The sequence below is a fragment of the Leucopleurus acutus genome, assembly GCF_964270905.1.
Source record: "Leucopleurus acutus genome assembly, chromosome: X".
Lineage (NCBI taxonomy): Eukaryota > Metazoa > Chordata > Mammalia > Artiodactyla > Delphinidae > Leucopleurus > Leucopleurus acutus.
This window is the reverse complement of record NC_139148.1, coordinates 36,414,066-36,439,490: the sequence shown is the minus strand read 5'-3', so window position 1 is coordinate 36,439,490 and position 25,425 is coordinate 36,414,066. Positions and strand designations below refer to the sequence as shown.

General features: G+C 37.3%; 1 protein-coding gene across 9 annotated transcripts in view; it reads left to right on the top strand.

Annotated features, from left to right (window-relative positions):
- Window positions 1–25,425, top strand: part of CASK (calcium/calmodulin dependent serine protein kinase) — a 389,761-nt gene that overhangs the window by 258,760 nt on the left and 105,576 nt on the right. For all 9 annotated transcript variants that reach the window (XM_082865258.1, XM_082865256.1, XM_082865252.1 and 6 more), the window contains exons 8-10: window positions 2,226–2,348; window positions 11,946–12,029; window positions 23,599–23,698. In XM_082865258.1, the coding sequence (XP_082721384.1) occupies window positions 2,226–2,348; window positions 11,946–12,029; window positions 23,599–23,698 (307 nt within the window). The remainder of the gene's footprint in view (window positions 1–2,225; window positions 2,349–11,945; window positions 12,030–23,598; window positions 23,699–25,425) is intronic.

Sequence of the window (25,425 nt, the reverse complement as noted above, 5' to 3'; positions counted from 1 at the left end):
CTTACAAAAGCCTCAGGTTTTCAGCATCTTAGTTTGAAGTATAGATCCATCTCTACCATCAGTGATGAACCTATTGGGCCTTTAAAAAAACTACTGTGCTGTGATTGTGTCAGCATTTATTTTTACATTTTTTATTACTGAAAATTTCTAACAAACAAAATAGTAGAGATAATAGTATAATGAACCCCCAGCTTTAACACTTATCAACGTACAGCCAGCCTTGTTTTATCTATATTCCACATGCTACTAGATTATTTTGAAGCAGATCTCAAAAATATCATTTTATCACCCTGGTCGCCCTTAACAAAATAAATATTAAAATCCTTGATCTCTATGAGTATTTTCAAGAAAATTTTGATGACATATTTTAAATGTAGTACATTTAAATTGTCATAGTTTATAAACTACTACTGGTCTTAAATGATTTTAATTTAACTTTTTATTCTTGTTTACTAGCTTACTTGATCTTTTAAGGTCAATATGGGAGAATACTATTTAGCTAAAATATATGCTAACATTTAATTTCAATTAATTTTTTTATAAAGGACAGAAATATATTTCACAAAGTCTCTAAAAGATACAGTGTCATCTTATATCACTTATTTCTGGATAGTCAGTTGGTATCTACACAGCAGGAGTCCTTAGCTGCCTGGCTTTAGTATTCAAATAAGTGAGACTGTTTTATAGCCCTGTTTTGTTCCCCCTTATGTACTCAACCTCCCAAATTAATTTCAACTAGTCTTCTCTGCCAAAGGAAGAGAAAACCCTGGATTGGGCTTCCTCATAAAAAGGACTGGGGAGTATAGTTCTCAACCTCTATTCACTTCAGAAGTCTTACCACCACTTTCAGATGATTTCTCAACCCCTTTCCTGAGGACAGATCATTCAGACTTTAAAGACTACATCAGCTCCAAGATGGGGAAGAGGAAACAAGGCTATCTAAGCCCCATCTAATCACATACTTCCTTATTTCAAACTCGTCAACTGATCACAATTTCAGTAGGATGACAATATTTCAACAGTCTCATGGTATTCATTTAATTAAGGAATCTGACAAGATAAGTGACTATCGTTTGGAATTCTGCCTGTTAGAAAAAGAAAATGGAACATTTTCCACTCCACGTCTACTAGAACAAAGCCTTACGTTAGCCAGAGCGAAATGTCTAATACTAACCCTTGGCGAGATCATAATGATTCATGTGTACTGTGATGCAAGTTGTGATTTCATTTGCCTTTAACCTGTTGTGGACTTTATTCTGCATCTTTCTCCCTTAGGAGGTGACAAAGGTCTCTGCCACTTAAAGCCATGGCATTGCATAAAGCTCCTGGCACCAGGCAGCTCCCATGAGCTCACCCAATCAGTCAGTTTCCTCATATTAAATAGGGAGTGAGACCCTACTCCATCTCTACCCTCCTGTCCCCACTTACCTTCCCAACTCCAAGCCCTAAGCATTGCTTTCCATTTTTTTCCTGGTTCCTGGTCTCAGACATGCCCCTTTTCCCAGGAGCCTTCCAACTCTTTTCCTCATAGATCCACAGCCTTCCTCACAAGTTGTGTGTCTTAGGAACAACTCATAATTTTTTTGTTTGACTTTAGTTAATTTACCTTGTGGCTTAGTTGTCTCATCTCTAAAAGAGAAAGAAAAGTAACTTCTTTAAGAACAGTATACAAGTGAATTGGGTTTTTTGTAAGGCGTTTAGTAATGGTATATTTTTTCCTAAATACTGAAAATGACATACAGTGACCAAAGTCTCCTATTAATAAAAGCTACTTTGCATAGCTTCACAATTACTGCCAATTCCAAGTTTTAAAAGCAAAATATTTAAAATATTTCTTCAAATTTTTAAATTTTATTTTAGTCCTTTCTGGATCAAAGTATTCTAACCTTTTTAGAGTCTACATTCTAGACTCTTTATTTTAGCTGAGGTAGAACCTGGAATCATGAATGTTCTATTCTTCAATTATTAAAAATATTATTACATATATAACAAGAAGAACATGTATAACAAATATTTACTCCTGCAAATTCTCATGTATTGAACAACAACAGAAAAAGAATTGCATCTGTCCTCTTCTTCCTTAGAAAGCAAGCCTTTAGAATCAGATTTCTCCACCCTGCTCCAAGAATTTTATTCATGTTGAAACAGCATAGGAATATTAAATAACAGAGAATGTTAACTTCTCACTGGACATAACTGTAATTTTCCTTTTTCCTCCTCTTCAGATGAATCCAAGGCAGTGGAGCCATATCTCTGAAAGTGCCAAAGACCTAGTACGCCGCATGCTGATGCTGGATCCTGCTGAAAGGATCACTGTTTATGAAGCGCTGAATCACCCATGGCTTAAGGTACATGAGCTCATAGGTGGCCATCTACACTTTGTTTAAACAGTTCCAGTGACAGGAATGCATTGCTCTGTAAGGTGCCCCTTTCCACCCTTTTTTTTTTCCTGAGCATTTTTTCGTTACAGTTTTGTTCGTCTTATTTGCTGTTTCTGTACATCCTCTGTAAACATCTAAGAGGATGTACCATTCGAGTGACATTCAGCTCCCATCACAAGAGGGTACAAAAGCGGATTAAGGCAGAATCCATCAGGGAGGAAGGCCTATTTGTTCTCTACCAACACATGTTCCAAAGATGTGCAACATGAACAACGGAAATAGCACTCAACTGTGTGATAATTAAAAAGTGATTATCATTATTTTGGGTGTGAATGTGTACTTCATAGCATTATTTTTATTTCAGTAGATACTAGATATGGGTTTATCGTCTTAGGAAAAAGGCAGATTTTAAAAGTTCTTTTTATATCCCATCCTGCTGATGAAGTATTAAAGGTATAACTTGGGACTTCAATGAGATAGTACTATTTGATGAAGACATTACACTGCTCAACAGTTCCAGGAAATTCTCACTTTACATGTGAGTAAACTAAGCCTCAGAGAGGTTAAGAATCTTGCCCCAAGTCACAAAAGTTGTCAGTGGTGGAGCCAGGATTTTAATTCAGCCTGCCACACCCCCTTCCTTTGTACTCAAGATCCTATCCAGTTCACTTACTCAAGGTCACTGCTCTCACATGTGTCCGCTTACTGGCATCATCAACTTCCTATCTCTGTTGGATCTAACAAGCTACAGTTTATTTTTATTACACACACACACATCTTCTCCTGACCTCACCACCCCCTCCAGCTTCTACCCCTATTCTCTGCTCTCCTTGACAGCAAAACTCCTAGAAAGATTTCTCTCTACTCCCTTTCTCCAGTTTCTCCCATCTCTTTGTCTTGAACCCACCCTAGCCAGGTTTGCAATCCTACCAACTCCACTAAAATAGCTCTTGTCAAGTCACTGCTGACCTTCACATTGCTGAGTCTAGTGGCGAAATATCAGGTTTCTCCCTCTTGGCATATCAGCAACATTTGACATCCATCCTTCCAAAACACTGTCCTCCCTTGGCTTCAGGACACCTTGCTCTCCTGGTTTCCCTTCTACCTCTCTGGCTGCTCCTTTTCAGATGGTGCTGATTCTTTCTCATCTCCCCCAGCCAGGTCTTCACAGTGGGGTGCCGCAGCCCCTCCTCCTTCTGTCTACACTCAGACCCTTGGAAACCTCATCTAGTTTTAATGGCTTTAAATGCTATCTGTACACCCTGAATTTATACCTTTAGGCTAGGCCCTGTCCCCTGAGGTATTCTTAATTTAGTTTACAGTTTTGCTCCCCAATACCTGTCTCATTTCACCCCTTACTACTCTCCTCTTCTCACTTTGTTCCCTCACGTTGGCCTCCTTGCTGTTCCTCAGCAGGCCCATACTTGCCTCATTGCCTCTGTGTTAGTTGTGCCCTTTCCCTAGAATACTCTTCCCCAAGGTATCCTCATGACTTATTCCCTCACCATCTTCAGGTCTTTGCTTATACATCAGCTTCTTAGTAAGATCTTCCCTGACCACCCAATTTAAAATTTGAGAGAAGGAATGTTCCCTGCCACCAGTATTCCCTATCCCCCTTCCCTGCTTTAGTTTTTTCCATAGTGTTGGTCACCATGAGACATACTTATATTTTACTTATTTGTTTATCTGTCTACTCCCATAAAATATAAGCTGCATAAGAGTGGGAATTTTTCGCAGTTGGTTCACTTCTGTATAGAACCTTTGAAAGTGTCTGACATGTAGTAGGTGCTCATGAATATTAGTTAATGATTTAATGAGTGAATGAATGAATAAATGTTCGTACTACTATACCATGCTACCTCCCCAGAAATTATGCAAAATAATAATGTATATTTAAACATAGATTAATAATGTATCTTAACAGCGATGACAAGGAATAATAATATTATCAAACAATGTTGAGATTCCAGTGGATCTTGATTCTCCTTAAGAATATTACTTCTCACATCTGCATTCAACCCTCTGATACTTAGTTCTAGTTATTCTTGACTTGAATTTCCCCAGTTGTAGCTATTCCTGAAAAGAGTAAACAGTTCTGAGATACTTTCTTGTACTTATTTTCTCCCAGAAATAAACCATTTGGGGGGACTCCTATTTTTCCTTTGCCTCAGTTTCTCATAATGGGGATCTTTTGTTTGTTTGAAGCTAGTTTAAATGCCAAATAACAGTGAAAATGGCAGCCATATTAGTCATTTTTAAGATCCTTTAGAAAATTTGGCTTTCATTATCTTGCATATCTTGACTAATAACATTTATTTTTGGAAACCCTTATCCCTGCAGTGATTATAGTTCTTTTTCCAAATAATCTGAGCTTAATACACAATAGATTTCTGGCACCAGAAAGACAAAAGACAAAAAGTGTCTGTAACTTAAATGAAAAAATTCCAGGAGGCTGTTTGAGCTTAGTGTCACGTGCCATGTCTGAACTACAGTTTACCTTCGCTGCAGTGTGTTATCTGAAGATGGAAGAATTCAATGAGAATATTATCTAGCTGATGAGAACAGGCTTATATTTCAGTACTTTTCCATGTATACTTTTAAATCATTTCTGTGCATATAAGGGGTGGTAATTTAGCAATGGCTAAAATTTAAGCTATGGGGCTTCCCTGGTGGCGCAGTGGTTGAGAGTCCACCTGCCGATGCAGGGGACACGGGTTCGTGCCCCGGTCCGGGAGGATCCCACATGCCGCAGAGCGGCTGGGCCCGTGAGCCATGGCTGCTGAGCCTGCGCATCCGGAGCCTGTGCTCCGCAACGGGAGAGGCCACAACAGTGAGAGGCCCGCGTACCGCAAAAAAAAAAAAAAAAAATTTAAGCTATGGTTTAAATATGAAAAACTCCTGAATAACTGCAATGTAGAGAAATAAAATGATGAAAATCCTTGTAATGAAGAGTACCCAAAGTCATGATACCATTGTTTTATGTCCAAAACAATTATTATTTCTTTGGCAAACCACAAAAAAACGTCCTGTTCAATCATACCATCTCAAAAGGGAATTTGAGTAAATAGACCAATTAATATGTGAGTGTCTTGTGGTTGTTAAATTATATGTATTTAACACTTTTATCTAAATTAGTGCTGTTTGCTGTAAATATTCATTCCAACAAAAGTAAGGCCAAATAAGATTGTAATTTTCTATAAACGACTGAGCTCTTTTCACACCCTTTGTAGCTTTAATATATATAGACTCCAAGTATGTTGACTATAATAAAGACAAAAAGGGTATTTATATTAGGCTAATCAATTTGAATTTTGGAAAAATCAATCAACACACCAATTAAATGTATATTCAGCATCTAGTGTGCACAAGGGATGGTGAATCAAGTACTTCATTAAAGTGTAAGACACGTTGCTATAGACATTTTTCTGAATTCATATCACATTACTTTTAGTTTCAGGTAGGACTGTTTAATACAGAAAAATATTATTTTTTTTCTTTTGTCTCATTTTTATAATGCTTTGAGGTTGTTATTATTTACTTGTTTTCTGGTATGAGGTACCTTAACAGACTTTTTTTCAATCTTGTGATTTCATCTGCTTAGAAAATATCAGGAATCATAATTTAAGCATAATTTTATTAAAAAAATTTTTTTGGCTATGTCCGTATCTCTCTCTCCACTTCACCTTAGTGAATGGTGAGCAGAAGAGGTGTTCACTAGAAATAGAGTTCACAGTCTGCTATGCATTAAACTTCCCAACCTATTAGAGAGAAAGGCATAGTCAGCCCGTGAAATGAATTTTCAAATGCTGTTAATATAACATAAAGAAACAGAAAGATAACTTCAAAGAAGTCACACGTGAGAAGCACCTCACAAGAATACAGAAGTATGAGCCCAGGAAGACTAATGCGGGGCATGAGAGGTCACTGTAGGCCAGCGCTCCAGAGAGGGCTGCACGTAACATGTTAGTAGGACTGAAGGGGGCCCATGTGGGAGGTACAGAGGAGCACAGGCAAAACATTATAAGTGTTCAGGGCATTCAGGGATGGGGTCAGGGTACACTGGCATAATACAAAAGTCAGCTATTTGAAGGGTTGCAGTAGTAGTAGCCTGAAAATTTGGTTTGAGGGAAGAATATATCTAGAATGCCAAACTAGGTACTTTAGATATTAGGGTATAGAGAGTTAAAAGCTACTGCAAGCTTTTGAGCAATGATACAGGGCAAGCAGTATGCTCATATAATTCCTGTGGACACTGTGCACAGGTGGGTTGCCTGTCGGGATGCAAGCAGTAGAAGCAAAGAGATCCTATAGAAGCTGGGCTGTCCAGTTACGAAGCGACAGGGGCCTGGAGCAGGGAGTAAAAGTGGGAGTGGGAAAGAAATACCCAGACCAAGAGCGATTAAGGAAGGAAAATTGATGAGGCTCAGTTGAGTGATTCAAGATATTCAGAATTAGGAAGCCTGTAGAAGGGTTAAACATGTAGAGTGGAAGTGATGTATTTTAAACTTTCAAAATTTAAATTTAATTTAGTTGAGATTTTCTTGGTTCCTAGTATGAAGAGTACTTCTGGATATTGTGCTGCACATTTTTAGTATTATTATGTTATGAGACTATGATTCTTATTTAAATCTTCTATTTTGGTAGGCAGTTAACCCAATTAGGTTCAGAACACATGTCCTAGTCCACTTCTATGGGCTGTGATTCAAATGCCAATTTCATTTTCAATGCCTTTGCAATACTCATCTAGTCTGTCCCACTTGTATGCTACCCAGAGGCTCATTTGGAACCTGGGAGGTACTTCATAAACCATAGTTTAGTCTCAAAGTTCTTGCTCTGTTGGTTGTCATTGGTTTTACACATGGGTATACTAGGGATGTGCCAAAGCCCCTCCTTCCCCAGCTGCCTCTTCTTTGTAATCCTGCCCCTGTTCTCTAGGGGTGGGGTGCCACCTCTTTGCTCTTCTTTGCTTCAGGCAGGGCTGGTTTGGTAGAAAGTGTTCTGAGGGGGAGGAACTTGGCTTCTTTCATTGTGATCCCCTGGAATGGAGTGGGTGAAGTCAAAAGGGTTCTGTCCTGCAGAGCCAACCTCTTCTCAGTCCTTTGGCTAAAGAGAGGAGGCTTTTCTTGGGGGTCATTTTGTCTGCGCTCCCCTGGGAGTTTCCATGTTGTGGGCTGCTCTCACACCCAGGTGAGGATATGTTAGGAGGCCAAAAAACACCCAGATATATCACCACAGGATCACACCTCTGAGTCCTAGGGTCCCTCCGCTGTCGGACTTCTTTTCTCTAGCTTTCAATCTTCTGTTAGCTGCTTTCACTTTTGAGTCATTAATTTCCTTGTTATCAAGAACTCTTAACTAAAAAAAGTAGACTTTGGAAAAAGAAGAGTTTATTCTGTGGATTGGGGAGTGCTTTAAAAATCAGCTCCAATGCCTGTTTCTGGCTCTAGAATCCAGACATGACATGTATCTTTCAAGCCGCTTTCCCCAGGCCCTGTCTCTCTGTCTCTCTCTGTCTCACTCTGTCTCTCTCTCTCTCTCTCTCTCTCTCTCTCTCTCTCTCTCTCTCTCTCACTCACACACACACACTAAGCGTCAGCCAGAGACTTGATCACAGTTGTACTATCTGCAAAGACTACAAAGGGCTTGAGAAAGGGAATGAAACCCCCCTTTTTCTTAAAAAGCAGTGGAAATTTTTTCTGTTACATATGCCTAAAATGTTGAACAATTTCATTTTAAGTGAAATTTAGTTAGATTTTAGCCTCAGTTCAGTAGTAGTAATAAGGAAAGACCCCCTACTAGCTCTGTCCAATAAGAATTTTCTGCCGTGAGGGCAGTGTTTATATCTGCACTGTCCAATGTGATAGACACTAGCCACATGTTGGCTGTTTAGTGCTTGAAATGTGGCTAGTACAACTGAATATTTAATTATATTTAAATATTTATCATATTATTATATTTAAAATATGTAAATATATCTTACCTAGTGGCTACTATACTGGACATAGCAGCCTTAGACTCTATTCAAAAACATACTGTAATTAGGTTCACCTTTTTTGGAAATGAATAAAGTGAGTAAGTTTTAAAAATTAAAAATGTGTTACAGATTTGTTCCTCTGTAATTCTCACTGTTCTATTTTTACCTTTTTTCTTATGTAATAGGAACATGTTTTCAGTTAGAAAATAGCCAAGATTATTTAGTAAACTATTTGTTCTCACACACACACTTTTAAAAGCTCCTAAACTTTTTTATGTCGGAGATTTCCATGTCTTGACTAATAAAAGTGATTATTAAAACTCAGGGAAACCAAACATGTACCTATACAGCATCTCATTTAATCTTCATAACAATCCTATAAGATTAGTTTGCAAAAAGGCACAACTGATACTGAGAGAATGTAAGGTCATACAGCTAGACCTAAATGACCCAGAATTTGAACAAAAGTCTTTCAACTCCAGGACCGCTGTCTTCCTACTATACCATGCGGTACCTTTTTGTTTGTTTGTTTTCTTCTTGTTGTTTATAAAACCTTCCCTGGGTTTTTTTTTCCCCTGTATTCTATCACGATACAAAATAATTTTTATTCAAAAAATAATGTAAAACCCATTTTGATGTTTGTTCTTCAGTGTACGTTAATTAAATATCACCAGACCTAACACAATTAAAATTTGTAATCTACAAGCAATAACAAATCCATGAAAAGATTCCATTGCTTGTTCTAAAATAGTAATTTTATCCTTCTCTCTGCTAGTTAATTATTTGATAAATTCTTATGTCTTCTGTATTGGTGAACCTATTTTGGCTCAGTGCAGGAAAAGGATGTTAAGCCCCTAAAGATAATGAAATTATTTCTAAGATGTTTAGCACATGGAAACTAGCAGAAATAAAACTTGGAGTCATTTTGACATTTGAGTGTTGTATGTGTACTCAAGATTATCATTTTGCTCTCCAGGGAACTCTTGTTACTCTTAGTCATTAATACAGAAAATAAATTTTCAAGTGTTTGTATTCATTCCTTAGGAATTTTCACTGGTAATAAGGTGAAGCGTTGACAGGACTGACTGTAAAATCCTACTTAAATTCAAAAGTAAATTTGTAAGTACATGATACCAAAACATTTGATTTTAGAAGTAGTTCACATACAAAGAGAAATTTTAGTTACAAAATAATAATAATGTGATCTTGGACTTAATTTGAAAATATTATATGGTATCCAGATGGCAAATAAACACATGCAAAGATGGTCAACATCATTAGTCATTAGAGAAATACAAATTAACACCACAACGAAATACCTATACACACATATATCAGAATGGCTAAAATCAAAAAGACTAAACACACCAAGTGTAGGTGCAGATGTTGAACAACTGGAACTTATACAATCCTATGGGAATGTAAAATGGTACAACCACTTTGGGAAACTGTTGGCAGTTTCTTAAAAAGTTAAACATACTCTTATAAAATGACCCAGCCATTCTACTCCTAAGTATTTACCTAAGAGAAATGAAACATATATCCATACAGAGACTTGTACATTAATGTCCACAGCATCCTTATACATAATAGGCAAAAATTGGAAACAACCCAGGGTCCATCAACAGGTGACTGAATAAACAAGTTTATGGTACATCTATACAATGGAATACCCCTCAGCAATAAAAAGGAATGAACTATTGGTACATGCAACAACATGGGTGAAGTTAAAATATTTAGGCTGAGTGAATGAAGTTGGACAATAATTAACATGTACTGTATTATTCCATCTATATAAAATTCTAGAAAATGCAAACTAATCTCAGGTAACGGGAGAGTAGATCAGTGATTGCCTGGGGATGGGGAAGGGGATGACAGAGACACAAGGAAGCTTTTGAGAGTGATGGATATGTTCATTATGATTGTGGTGATGGTTTTATGTTTATATACATATGTCAAAACTTATCCCATCGTACATGTGCAGTTAATTGTATGCTAATTATACCTCAGTAAAACTTTTTCGGGAAAACAAAACAAATTACATTCAGAGTCTATCTCCCTTTCACCCTTTTTATTGTTTCCATCTGGTTTCATCTACCATCATCTCTCCCCTGGATTACTACAATAACCTCCTAACTGGTCTCCCTGCCTTTTTTTTTAAACTCTCGCCCCCTTCCAATCTATTCTCAACACAACAACCAGAGTGTTCCTCTAAACTTGTCAGATCACGTCACTCCAGCTCAAAAACCCCCCAGTTGCTCCATCTCGCACTCAGAATAAAAGCCAAAGGCCCTTTATGCCCTCCACCAGCCTTGCCACTTCTCTAATCTGACCTACTATTTACTCCACACACGGGTCTCCTTGCTATTTATTGAAAATTTCGGGTACACTCTCTCCTTTGAAAGGCCTTTGCATTAGCTGTTCTATCTGCCTAGACCCACTCTCTCACCTCTTTTGGATATCACTTTCTCAGTTGAGCCTACTTTGACCATCCTATTTTAAATTGCAATGTACCTTTACCCTGCCTTACTTTTTGCTTTATTCCATAGCACTCTTAACATACTCTATAATTTACCTTTTTTTTGTATTTTCTTATCTTCTCCCACTGAAATATGAGCTACATGAGGGCCAGAATCTTTGCTGGGTTTGTTTACTTGTTAATCCCAAGATTATAGAACAATGCCTGGCATATAGTAGGCACTCAAGAAATATTTCTAAAATAAATACTTGTAGCATAAAATCTTCCAGATACACTGACAAATTAGACTAGAATCAAAGAGGGAGACAAGGAGAATGAAATGCAGATTGAAATATACACGAGAAGTTGGGGCAACTGGAGATGTTATCACAGAGAGGAATAGATTTAGTGGAAGCATGATCCCCCTCTTAACTACTAAAGGGGTGTTATATGGAAGAGGTAGTATGTTTGCTCTATGATCCCCAAGGAGAAGAGCTAGTCCATACAAGCCAGATGTGGGACTAGGCTGAGTAAGAATTTTTTCACTTTCTTAAAATTGTAGTGGGCTGCCATAAAGGAATCTGTTGTATGAGGTCAAACAGAATGATCATCCATCAGGGATTGCAGGGGATCCCACATTGGGAAGTGGTTGAATTAGATGGCCTTGAAAAGTTTGTCCTAGTTTGAAGATACTGTGACTTTGCGGCATGTGGGATCTTCCCGGACCCGGGGCACGAACCCGTGTCCCCTGCATCGGCAGGCGGACTCTCAACCACTGCGCCACCAGGGAAGCCCACCGTGACTTTTTTTTAAGTCCAGTTATTCCTGACAACTCAGAATGCTGAGTTAGTTGTGAAGTTAATTTTTTAAAGGCTCATTTTACCTGACAAGATTGTATCAAAGGTAACTTCATACCTTCCTAGTAATTATGATTAATTGTTTTAGCCACATAGCCATATATCTGAAAATCACATGGACCATTATTTTAGCCCTTTGTTATTGCTGAAAATGAAATAATATTTTACTATCAGTTTTGACCTTCATATCCAGTTTGGGCTTACTGTTTATTTAGATTAAGCTCCTTCACTCTTTTAAACAGTTATGTGTGTTCATTATCTTTCATCTTTTATAGGAGCGGGATCGTTATGCCTACAAGATTCATCTTCCAGAAACAGTAGAACAACTGAGGAAATTTAATGCAAGGAGGAAACTAAAGGTAAATTAAAGAAATCATCAAAAAGCCAGATAGAGGCAGTTGATGATAATGTTTTTATTCTGTTTCAGTGCCCATAAATATTATCCTGGTATTGGCTGTTGCTTTCTTACAGCTAAATTCTTACTTCCAAAAGTTACCATTATTTCAATAAGATTTTGGTTTTTTAAGTCATTTAAGGTAATATCTAAGTACAAATCCAAACAATAAGTAATAATAAATGGAAGATTAATCACATTTTAGATTTATGTTATCTCTAAAATTCATAGCAGAAATGTAATTACTTTAAAAATAGTAATTTGCTATTATTATCCATTATTGTTGAATTTTAATCTAGGCCATGCTTTCTCAAACTTAAATATTTTGTCAGAAAATGTGAGTTTAGTTCAATGGGAATAATACCAAATTAGAATTGGAACTAGGGTTGAACAGCCATCACAAAGCAGTCAAAATCCCCACTACCGTGGTCTACCAGAAAATATTTTCAAATCACTTTTCTCACTTTTTCTTTATTCTTCCTAGAGTACCTTTCTCCCGTTTACCATGCTCCCTATCCTCCACCCCACCAAAAACAAACAAGCAAACAAACAAAACACAGTATTTACTTCATATGGAGGGCCCATTTGACTTTAAAAGGTTTTTGAGGTTTTTGAAAAAGACCCAGAATAAAATAATGGAATCTTTCAGCACTGGGCAAAAATCTTATGGGACAGCATTTCCCTCCTCCCCCCAACAGAGGAAACTACTATATTATGGTCTTAAAATTAACTTATATTTGACTTACTTTAATTACTATTAAAAAACTTAGCTCTGTCCTCTAAGTGGTTGATTAGATGAATCCTCCTTAGCCATGTGACTCCTGCCAACTATAAAACTTCTCTTCATAAGTATTTTCAGATATGTCATAAGTTGCAATAATATTATTAATTCATTGTTATTTGACTTCTGAAATATGTGAATGATTGTATTCAACTCTAGATTTATAAGAACATTTAGATGAATTTTCAGGAAACTATGTAGGCTACAGTATTATCATATGGAGCTGAACTGGCCAACATATTAGCCACTAGCCACATGCAGTGTTTTAAATCTAAATTAACTAAAATTAAAAGGTCAGTTCCGGGACTTCCCTGGTGGTGCAGTGGTTGAGAATCTGCCTGCCAACACAGGGGACACGGGTTTGAGCCCTGGTCCGGGAAGATCCCACATGCTGCAGAGCAGCTAAGCCTGTGGCACCACAACTACTGAACCTGCGCTCTAGGGCCCACGAGCCACAACTGCTGAGCCCACGAGCCACAGCTGCTGAGCCTGCAAGCCACAACTGCTTAGCCTGCAAGCCACAACTGCTGAGCCTGCATGCCACAACTACTGAAGCCCACGTGCCTAGAGCCCATGCTCCACAACGAGAAGCCACCGCAAGCAGAAGCCTGTGCACCGCAACGAAGAGTAGCCCCTGCTCACCGCAACTAGACTCTCACAACTAGACTCTCAACTGCTCACCACACACAGCAACAAAGACCCAACATAGCCAAAATAAATAAATTAATTAATTAATTAATTTTTTTTAAAAAGGTCAGTTCCTCAGTCACATTAGCACATTCCAAGTGTTCGGCAACCATATGTGGCTAGTGGCTGCCATATTGGACAGAGCAGATATAGGACATTTCCATCATTGCAAAAAGTTCTATTGGAGAGTGCAACTGTAGAGTAAGGGAAATCCTAACATGTCCACTGTTGGTGATGATTATTTCCAGTTAAGCCTTTTTCCTAGTTGTTTTTGCAGTCAGGGGTGCAAACTGGCTCTTCTCTATTTAAAAATCCTCGGCAAAACAATAATTATTAATGACATGCCATTATTGAGAAGGTGCCCAAAGAAGTTTCCCAAGACTTTTGGTTTTTTGCTTTGCTATACACCTGAACCAGTATGGCCTACAAAAGAAAAAAAAAATCTTATCCAAAGTGAATGGTTAGCCATTTTTGAAGTTAATTTCTTTCCCAAAGAAGCTATTAATTATACTTCTTTCTCAATTCTTCCCGAAAGTCTTTTGAACTCTATTGGCCAGTGTGACATGACCCTGTCTGGGATTGAACCCTTCATTGCCCAAATAAAAGCCATTTACTGTAGGGCTCAGGCTTGCCCCCTCACAAGAAACACATGCTGTATTTCTCCCAGAGCCACTGAATCAGACTGGGGCCTAAAATAGCCAAAGTGGTGACTAAGATTCATTTGGACAGGAGCAAGCTGTCACAGCAGAGAGGGGTCATGTGAATTTACCACATCCCTTTGCAAGCGTCTTTAAAATTTAAGACCCGCCAAACAACCTAGAATTAGGAGCATCAGCAGGGTTATCATTGAGGTTTTTTTCAGCTTCTGGTAAGGCTGTATTCCTTTGTGTATTCAGCCACCCTGGTTAAAGCTTGTTATACCTACTCTCCTCAAGAAACTAATTCTCATTCTGCCATTTCTGTGAGCTTCTAGAACAGAGATTGCAACTTCCCTGACTTTCAGAGCCCACCACACAATTTATTTTCACAAATGAACAGCTAGGTACCCATCCATCTACCTAGACACTGTTTTTAATTCCATCAAATGGTGGGAAACACCCTAATTATTATGATTCCCTTTGAAGTTCACACAGAGCAGTAGAAAATTGTTTTTATTACTAAGTCAGAGGTAGGAAATTTTTATTGTCAGTGGCAAGAAGAAAGTGAATGAGTATAGTGTTATGGGAAAGAGTGACCTCTAGAGCTACATCGCCTTAGGTGAATTCTTACTCTGGCTGTGTAACCTTGAACGAGTTATTTAAATTTTGTGTGCCTCAATTTCCTTGTCTATAAAATGGGGATAATAATAATAGCTAACTCATAGGGTTGTAAGGATTTAATGAATTAATATAGCAGTTAGAATAGTACCTAGCAGTCATACGTGCTCCATAGATATTATTTTCTATTAACATTTTATTGTTATTGTTTTATTGTTATTTTAATATTTAATACCTTTGATTTGGTCTCTATTAACAACTGTAATTCCTAAATGTACGCTCCATACCATTTTAGCTTTTCCCCAGTAACATCATTTACATTTTTGAGATTTTTAAAGACTTTCAAAAAATTACAGAACACCAAAAATGTCACTGAATAATCTCTGTTTATGTGTTTCTTCCAAACTAATGATGCTTAGACTTTTCTGACCATTTTGATCATCATTTTCCTTCACAGTATCTAGGAAGAAAGGATCTTATACCTGTGATATATTGTAATAGTCACTCCCCTTCTAGTGACTCTAGTATCTTTCCTCTAGTGTCATATCCATCCTGTGATATACATTCTTTAGAGCAGTGGCTCTCAAGTGTGATCCCCAGACCATCAGCATCACCTGGGAACTTATTAAAAATACAGATTCTCAGGTTCTAGTAGTCAGGCCAAAAAAAAAAAAAAAAAAAGGCATCCAGATTGGAAAGAAAGTAAAGTTGTCTTTGTTTACAGATGACATGATCTTGTATATAGAAAATCCTTAGGAATCTGCAGATATCTATTAGAAATAATAAGTTCAGCAAGGTTGCAAGATACAAGATCAGTATATAAAATTGAGTTGTATTTCTATATATGAGCAATGAACAATCTTAAAATGAAATTAAACACTTCCATTCACAATAGCATCAAAAAGAATGAAACACTTAAGAATAAATTTAACAAATGAATTTTAAGACTTGTAAACTAATATTGCTGAGAGAAATTAAAGAAGGTCTAAATAAATGGAGAGATATTTAATATTCGTGGATTGGAAGACTCAATATTGTTAAGATGGCAATTCTTCCCAAATTGGTCTGTAGGTTGAACACAATCCCTATCAAAGTTTTAGCAGAAATTGACAAACTGATCCTAAATTTACATGGAAATGCAGAGAACCAAGAATAGTCAAAACAATCTGTTGAAAAAGAACAAAGTTGGAGGACTTATATTTTCCAACACTTACTATAAAGCTATAGTATCTGTGGTACTGGTATGGTATAGGGTTAGACGTGTAGATTGGTGAAGAGAATCAAGAGTTCAGGAATAAACTCTTATATTTATGGTCAGTTGATTTTCAACCAAAACGCCGAAGCAATTCTATGGGGAAGGAATAGTCTTTTCAACAAATGGTGCTGGGACAGTTGGATATTGACATGCAGTAAAAGACATAAACGGCCACATATTGGATGGTTCCATTTATTTGCAATATCTCGAATAGGTATTTATGTGTGTAAGTCCATAGAGACATAAAGCAAACTGGTGATTGCCAGGCACTGGGTAGTGACTGCTTAATGGGTATAGGGACTTTTTGGGTTGTGATGAGGATGTTTTGGATCTAGACAGAAGTGGTGGCCGCATAACATTGTGAATGTACTAATTAGCACTGAATTGTACACTTTAAAATGGTTAGTTTGGGGCTTCCCTGGTGGCGCAGTGGTTGAGAGCCCTCCTGCCGATGCAGTAGACACGGGTTCGTGCCCCGGTCCGGGAAGATCCCACGTGCCGCGCAGCGGCTGGGCCCGTGAGCCATGGCCGCTGGGCCTGCGCGTCCGGAGCCTGTGCTCCGCAACGGGAGAGGCCACAACAGTGAGAGGCCCGCATACCGCAAAAAAACAAAAAACAAAACAAAACAAAAGGCTAGTTTTATGTTATGTGAATTCCACATAACCTACTTTTTTAATATACCATATGACAAAAGAGTCTTCTTAAATACTGGCTTTCACTTTGGCACACTTGAAGGACATAACACATTCGCATAGTATCAGTAGCTCACCACACCAGTCAGCTCAGCCAAGACACTACCCATCCCTCCCCGCCTCAGCCCCAGGCATGCAGGAGGTTGGAGGGGCATGCGTTTATTGAAAAAGCCCCATGGGTGATTCTGATAAGTTTACCTTATTGAGAGTCATTACTCTAAAGGACAAACTTGTAATTGGTCTACAAAATTCCATCATATGTACATATCATAATTTAATTAACCAGCTGTTGGACATGGACATTGCTTCCAGTTTTCCACAACCATAAATACTATTGCATTGACTCTATTTTCACTAATCTTTGTACACCTCTGATTATATCCTTAGGGTAAGTTCTTTGCTACTGGAATTGTTGGCATCAGAGTGTATGCATGTATTTAAGATTTTTGATCTCTATGAATAACTTACCTTCCAAAAGGCTTATACCTGTTTATAAATTTTAATGTATTTTTGGTAGTGAGCTTATTATTTTTGCAGTTGAACCTTTTTCTCATTCTGAAAGTTTTGTGAAACTATTTTATGCCAGAACATAAAACATTATTCATTTTACTCTACTGAAATTTCAAGACTGTTACTCATTATTGGTTATAATACTGTCAGTACTCAGCAATCAGAAATTGTTCCTTTCCATATTCATGCATTCATTTTGGCATTTAACCTATTCAGCAAGCTACAGGACACAACAAATCCCTAATGAGAAAATTATTTGGACAAGTATAAAGCATTGACATCATTTTTCAGACTATCTTTCGAACTGTAGGTTTTAAAAGTTTATAGAACCCTACATGTGATTTGAATTATCACACATTTCTTCTTATTTTCCTTTCTTTCTTTCATTATTTTATTTTACACGTGTGAATGATGATGGAAAATTTCTTTTCACCATTTTGGTTATCAGACATTTCATATGTTGAATTTTTCCCCTCCTTTTATTTCATACCGAGCTCTAGAATTTTAATACTTCAGTTTGTTTACATCCTCTAGAAATAATACTTCTTATATAAACTACATAGTCCTGAGTACAGGACTAGATATGAGGATTGTGTTTTCTCAGACTGAGTATTAGGATGCATGGGACAGACTGTGTGATCCAGACTGTCTGGAAAATCTGTGCTTTGTGGGTATGTGTCTCTTAAGGAGGCATACCTGTACTCTAACTCTGGGTGCCATTTATATGAAGGAGTTACTGTGCAAGGGGGCGAGGTGTGGAAAGGGGCTGTGGGTGTCTGAGCTTGTCTATCTAGGGAAGAGGCTCAGCAGGAAATCTGTTCTAGAAATCATTCCCTTTGCTTCATGAATTAGAAAGCAAATTTCCCTATAGTGAAGTATGTCAAAGATATTCTGTACAAATAGAAGCAATATTCTGTATTTGGGTAAGTTTATTGCAATCACTTCAGGAAAGGGTGAGTTGAATCTGTGTAATTCGATTTAGAGGATAAAACTATTTATTCCTTGTATATACAGAAAGTGAGGGAGATTTCTGATAACTTCCTATAATTTTCCTTTATTGATTTTGCAAATTGCAAAAATATAGCCTGCATTACTTCTCTGACTTACCAGTCGGTCTCTTGGGTTCCTACAGTTTGTAGAACTAGAAAAAATTTGTTTAGGAATTCCATTTTCCAGTACTCTATCCAATACAATAGCCAGTAGACATATGTGGCTACTTAATTTTTAATTTTAATTAATATTAAATAAAATTTTAAATTTGATTTCTCGGTTGCACTAGCCACATTTCAAGTGCTCAGTACCACATGTGGCCGGTGGCTACAGTATTGGGCAGTACAGGTATAGAACATTGCTGTCATCACGGAAAGTTCTGTTGTACGGCACTGCTATCTGCAAGAGTGAGGCTACACCTAAGCAGCACCTTTTGAGAGGTCAACCAGGAAGCTTTAATTAGCTGCCTTTTGTCAGTCTTCCCCCTTCTATCAATTCATCAAGAGCTACCTTAAAGATTTATCGAGGACCTTTGTGCCCTAATGAAAACCAGCACTTACGCAGAGTCCTCTAATTACAGGAGAGAACAGTAAATTAGCAGAGAGGTTGCAGGCTCCAGCTCCTCAGAGCAGTAAATCTGGTATCCAAAAGGCACCTTTGATTCTAAACCTGAAAACGGTTATTCTGGTATGAACAGTTACATAAATAATAATTGACGTGAGTTTGGCCTTATATTTTATAAAGCAATTCTATTAGTTGCTGATTCTGAAATATAGAGTTTATTACTCCCAAAGTTAGACAGTCTAGCTTTTGGAAGTTATTATATACATTAAAAGACCCATGTTTATGAAATACTTTTACACAGACCGAAAAGGATTCCTAAGATATCTGTTCCATGCAATTGCTCTGAAATATAGCCATATCTACTACACTAACAAGTCTCATTTTTAATCTTCTTCAGAGAAGATAGCACAGCCTCCTTTAATCATATGCCCTGACTTAATTTTGAAACTCTAGCTTTTCGACTTTTGTTTAGATTATGCTTAAGTATCAAATACACATAGGCTATGCTGACTAAACTGAATGATAACTTTGGTTGTGACTATATGGAGAGAGATGGGAAGTTCTGAGTTAATTAATGATCTTACCTCATTATCATCTAGGACCTAATTCTTACATGTAGTCAACCTAAATCCTTTAACATTTCTGCCTCGAAATGATTTTCTAGCCTTTTGGTCAGCCTCAACCACTCCAAATTCTCCACCCTTTTTACGGTTTTGAGTTGTGTTCTGAATCTTAGTAAGATGATCCTCTCTCAAATTCTTAAGTCACGCTTGAATTTGTATGTCCCTGTGATGCGTTTTGCCCCCTCAGTATATCACAAAATGATTGTGTGACCTTGCCACTTGGGTGCAAAGCCAGTTTTCTATATCTCATACTTGTGTGTTTTGTATTTAGACTTTTAAAAATATACCTCCCTGCCCTTGGGCCTATCAGATTTCATGGTACTTGTTTCTGAGCTCAGTTAGGGGGCACCAGAAAGGGGGTATTGGCTTTTGACTCTGTCTTCAAGTCAGTAATTCATCTGTGTTCAACTCTCCTGTTCCTTACTTAATAACTTTGTTGCTTCCCTAAGTGCATGAACAGTAGCTTAACTTAGCAGAAGTCTGAGCTGACCATTTTCTTTGTTTGTTTTCCACTTCCTTAAATGAGACACAGAATCATCTAGTGGGGAGTGTTCCATTTTGATGTTTGACGTATTAGCTACAATTATGATTGAGCTTAATTACTTGTAGTTCGCTTTTTCTTTGAATTTAAAATCTGCCTTCTCCTTTCTAGGTTAATTTGCTTAGTAGAAAATTGTATCATTGGGCTTCCCTGGTGGCGCAGTGGTTGAGAGTCCGCCTGCCGATGCAGGGGACACGGGTTCGTGCCCCAGTCCGGGAAGATCCCACATGCCGCGGAGCGGCTGGGCCCGTGAGCCATGGCCGGTGAGCCTGCGCGTCCAGAGCCTGTGCTCTGCAACGGGAGAGGCCACAACAGTGAGAGGCCCGCGTACCGCAAAAAAAAAAAAAAAAAAAAATTGCATCATTAATATTAGTATTCAGATTGTGAATTACTGTCTTTTTTTTTTAATATATTTATTTATTTATTTGTTTTTATCTTTGGCTGTGTTGGTTCTTCGGTGCTGCACATGGGCTTTCTCTAGTTGAGGCAAGCAGGGGCTACTCTTCGTTGCGATGCGCAGGCTTCTCATTGTCATGGCTTCTCTTGTTGCAGAGCACGGGCTCTAGAGTGCAGGCTCAGTAGTTGTGGCGCACGGGCTTAGCTGCCCCGTGGCAAGTGGGATCTTTCCAGGCCAGGGGACCAAACCTGTGTCCCCTCCATTGGCAGGCGGATTCTTAACCACTGTGCCACGAGGGAAGCCCGTGAATGGTCTTCTTAACTCAAAATTGTTATGTTTTACTCTCAAAACTTACTGAAGTATAAGTAAGATATACTGAAGTATATCTTCTAAACTAAAGTAGATAGAAAACTTCTTTATGAAGGATTTAATAAACTGGAAAGTTTGAAGAACTACTTGTATAAGATCTGGTTTTATGTTGTTATATCCACAGGCTCTTCAATAGCAACAGTGTAGTAGAGGGGTTGGCAAACTACAATCTGGAGACCAAGCACTCACATAAGAGCTTTACGATTTCACAAATTAATACATCTATATTTCTATTTATATATATAAAGTTTTATTGGAATACAGTGATGGAAATTCATGTACATATAGTCTATAGCTGCTTTCACGCTAAATGGCGGAGTTGAATAGTTACAACAGAGACTATATGCCCTGCAAGCCTAAAATATTCACTGTCTGGCCTTTTACAGGAAAATATTTTTGACCCCTAGTATAGTAAAAACCCTTGAACTGGGGAGAGTAGTCAGAAGACCTCCATTCTGTCTACTCTCGATTCTGTCTCTAAGTTGGCAGCAACCTTAATAGGTTACTAAGCCTCTCTAGACCTCAGTTTCTTCATCTGCAAAATGAGTCTCCTAGAATGAATCATCTTGAAGGTTGACTCTCCAACTCCAATAAAATTCTATAAATCCATAAACTGTTCTGGAACCATTTTGCTCTTTTACATAATAGCTTTGCATTGAATTTTTGAACCACATGCAGTCACTGAGTTTAGAGAGCTAAATAAACAAAACTGCTAACCATAAGACAGATAAATTAGGAACTTGCTACTATTGTTTCAAAAGAATTCACCTCTCAGGGCTCTTTTAAATAGTGCTTTCCCAGTATAAGTATTTCTAGATCTTTGACTATAGTGGTAACTAGAACAGGCCTTGAAACATAAAACTAACATATTAAGAAACTCAGCTGAACTTCATTTGTAAATAAAAATAAAGCATCTCTAAAATTTTAGTTTCAGTGTATGGGAAACATGTACTTTGATCTATAAAAATTCCATTTTCACCCAGCTTTTAGGGAACATGTGTAATATGTAAAGTGAAATAAGCTTCTACTACAGAAAGAAGAACTCAACATTCAGTACTATTTTTTTCATCATGGTAGCTGACCATAAAATTCTGCATAAGAACCTCTCATGCGTTAACCCTGGACTATTGGAAATCTAAAAAAGTTGCCTGGAATGGTATCATCAAGATCACTTCTCTACTTTTTGCTCTTCCCTTTCTGTTTATATTTGCTCTTTTTCAGTTTATATTTGTAGAAAGAAACCCTAACATAACCACCCCCCAAAAAAATGAACCTTGTAGAAATGTGTTTCCATTAATAATGTTATTAGAATTATTAGTAATTATTAACTTTATTATTATTGTGATTATTAATGATATTTAATAAATACCTATATACACAAAAGTTTGATCTTTCTTTTCAGAAAAATCCAAGAGTTCAATATTTAAAATTTAGACTTAAGCTACTTCACACTTAGACTACTAGGGTGATATGATACTTAGACTACCTAAGTGAGCAATTCTCCCTAAAGCAGCAAAGGCTCTACTCAGGTTCTAGCTACATATTAGTAGGGTTAGTAATAATTTGCACTTACAAAATGCTCTATGATTTGCAAAGCACTTTCATAAACATTATGACTTTTGACAATCACGTAAGGTAAGCTATGTCAGTTTTAATATCCTCACTTTACAAATGAGAAAACCTCAAGAGGTTAAATGATTAAATCAAGTAAGGTCATGCAGATGGAAAGTGGCAGAGCCCAGGAACACACCTGGATATTCTGACCTACACCTAACACTCACGTGATTCAACACATACAAAATAACTTCTATTGTTCTTATTGTTACTGAAACAATAATTCCCAACATTTTTCTACCCAATAGTCTTAAGGGATATCACGGACTCAATATGACAGTGGTTCTCAACTAGGAATCAAGGGAGGCTATGCATGAAGTTTAGAAGAGTCAACATGTAGTTGATTCTGCTGGGTGGCCTGAGTGAGAATACTGTACAAGAGTAACACATAGTCATTATTAATATCAAAAAGAAAGGAAAAAAAGATTTAAAAAAAGAAAAATGACTCACATTCCTACTACCCAGGGATAATTAATACTATTAACATTTTGGTATATATTCGGTCTTTTATATCTTTATTAACTTTTTTTTCAAAAATAAGATCACACTACTACAGATTTTTTAAAACCTTTTTTTGTGTAATTCATCACAAACACCTTATCATTTCAGTAAACACTCTTCTGCAGCATCATTTTATAGTGACTGCAGAATATTTCATTGTCTAGTATATGTTTAAGTTCAAGATGTAAATGGTTTCATATGCTTTTACAATCCTCAACAGTGTTAGTCTGGTATGTGCGTGTGTGATTTATCTAAAGGAATCCAAAATTATTTAAAACCACCTCTTTTCTAGCTATCATCTCCTATATATTTGACCTTCTGAATAATTCTTAAATATTTGGTAATTAACTTTTTTGTATTTATGTATTTCTTTTTATCAATATTTTTTATTGAAGTATAGGTGATTTACAATGTGTTAATTTCTACTGTACAGCAAAGTGATTCAGTTATACATATATACATTCTCTTTTTTTATATTCTTTTCCATTATGGTTTATCTTAGGATATTGAATATAGTTCCCTGTGCTATACAGTAGGACCTTGTTGTTTATTGTATTTCTTTTAATAATATCAATATATATTTTTCAGGACTTCCCTGGCGGTCCATTGGTTAGGACTCCACACTTTTCACTGCCAAGGGCCTGGGTTCAATACCTGGTCAGGGAACTAAGATCCCACAAGCCACACAGCATGGCCAAAAACAAAAACAAAATTTTAAAATATATATATATATTTTTTCATCTCTTTGCTTTAGGGTGCAGTACTAGCAGCTGTTTCAAGTCACAAATTCAACTCATTCTATGGGGATCCCCCTGAAGAGTTGCCAGACTTCTCCGAAGACCCTACCTCCTCAGGTAATTGAATCATTCATTCATTCACCAGTGTGAATCATTTAGTGTCTACATACTTTCTCTTCCATTATGAATAAACTTTTTCTGTGACTCTAGTCAGATCCTCCATGGGATTCTAAGGAAGTTTGTCAGCAGCCAAATTCCATCCACATGTGTCTGATTCCTTTTCATTTTAATACCGAAATTGCTTTCCCCTACTGCTCCAAACTGACATTTCACTTTTTTTAATCTCGGAAATACTTCTTCCCCTTTCTCCCCTCCAGACCCAACACTGTACTTCATCCAATCCAACATTTGTAGTCAGTCTTTTTGAATCTTTGTGATTACCTTCTACCTCAACAAAAATTTCCGATGTAAGATTTTCCCCATGTCAACTGTAGCAGATCAGACTTTGGAACAGCACTGCTTTTAATTGAATCTTTCAATGTAAAGCTGTCTTGTGAATTATCTCTAGAAACAATTTACAAGTTCATCTCTTTTTATAAAGTCTATAGCAAGTCTACACAAGCATTCAAGGGAGAGGAGCATAGAAGAAGAATTGCCTATTTTGATGAAATGTATATAGATACTCCTGAAAAAACCCACTAATGTTCACAAAATTATTTTATAAAATGCTTAGATTTTCATCTTACCAGTGAGGTATTCTCAAGGATTATTTACTAAAAATACATAGGACTCATTTATATGTATATGTAAATGCATGTATATGTGTTACAGTTTTTAATTTTTATTTGTGTATTTATTTACTTAACTCCTGTATCATATGTCCTCTGGCCTCAACTTTTCTTTCTTTCATTAGAATTACTCGGTATTTGTCATGTGGTTGACTTTGCGCTAGTGATTTGATTTTTGTACTCTCGGACTGGCTCATTCAATATTCGTGCATCAGCATTGGAATCAAGGCCCAGGGCCCTTCCTAAAGCATGAGTTGTTTGTCCTTCACTGGTAGCCATATAGGAAGAATGGATCTGCTAAGCTTCTTACATGTTGGAACCATGAGCAATTTGTCAGTATTTATGCTTCTTCCTTCCTCCGTTATACACGTATGTGCACATACCGGCTCACATACGCATATACACACAGAGAGTTTCTTACCAATTGGTATGTGCTTATACCTTGTGCAAAATAACAGGATCAAATTTCCCATTCCAGCAGCTATATAGTTCCTTATTTTGACCTTTACCAATTGGGATGTGAATCTTCCTCTTTTGAGTGAAGGTGATTTCCAAAAGCATTCATAAATGGGAATCTTAGAGAAGAGACTCTGAGGAGGACTTGCCCTTTTCCTCTTGTGCTGACTTGGTAATTATCCAGAGTCCTTCCCACAGGAAAGGCAAGGCATAGTTGTGTTATAGGTATATTCCCCACCACTCCCTATTGTTTCACATCTGTCTTTTTTTCTTCCAGTCCATTTTGTAGCTTTCTGTTGTTGTTAGCTCAGACCTCCTTCTTCCTTCCTCACACTCAGATTACAGTTAACCCTTTCTAGGGGGAGTGAATCTAGTAACAGTTTTGTGTTGTACTGTGGCTACATGATATAGTCACATACTTGGAATATATTTAGAGATTTTGGGTCAAGATCTCTGATACCATTTTCATCTTTAGAAATGGGAAGAGAGCAGGATGGGCCTTGCAACAGCTTCAAAGACCTAATCTTTAATGTTGCCCCTTAATATTTACCTCTGCTTAGCAAGACTTTAATGAGCTCTTAAGTATTCCTTTCTGTGAAG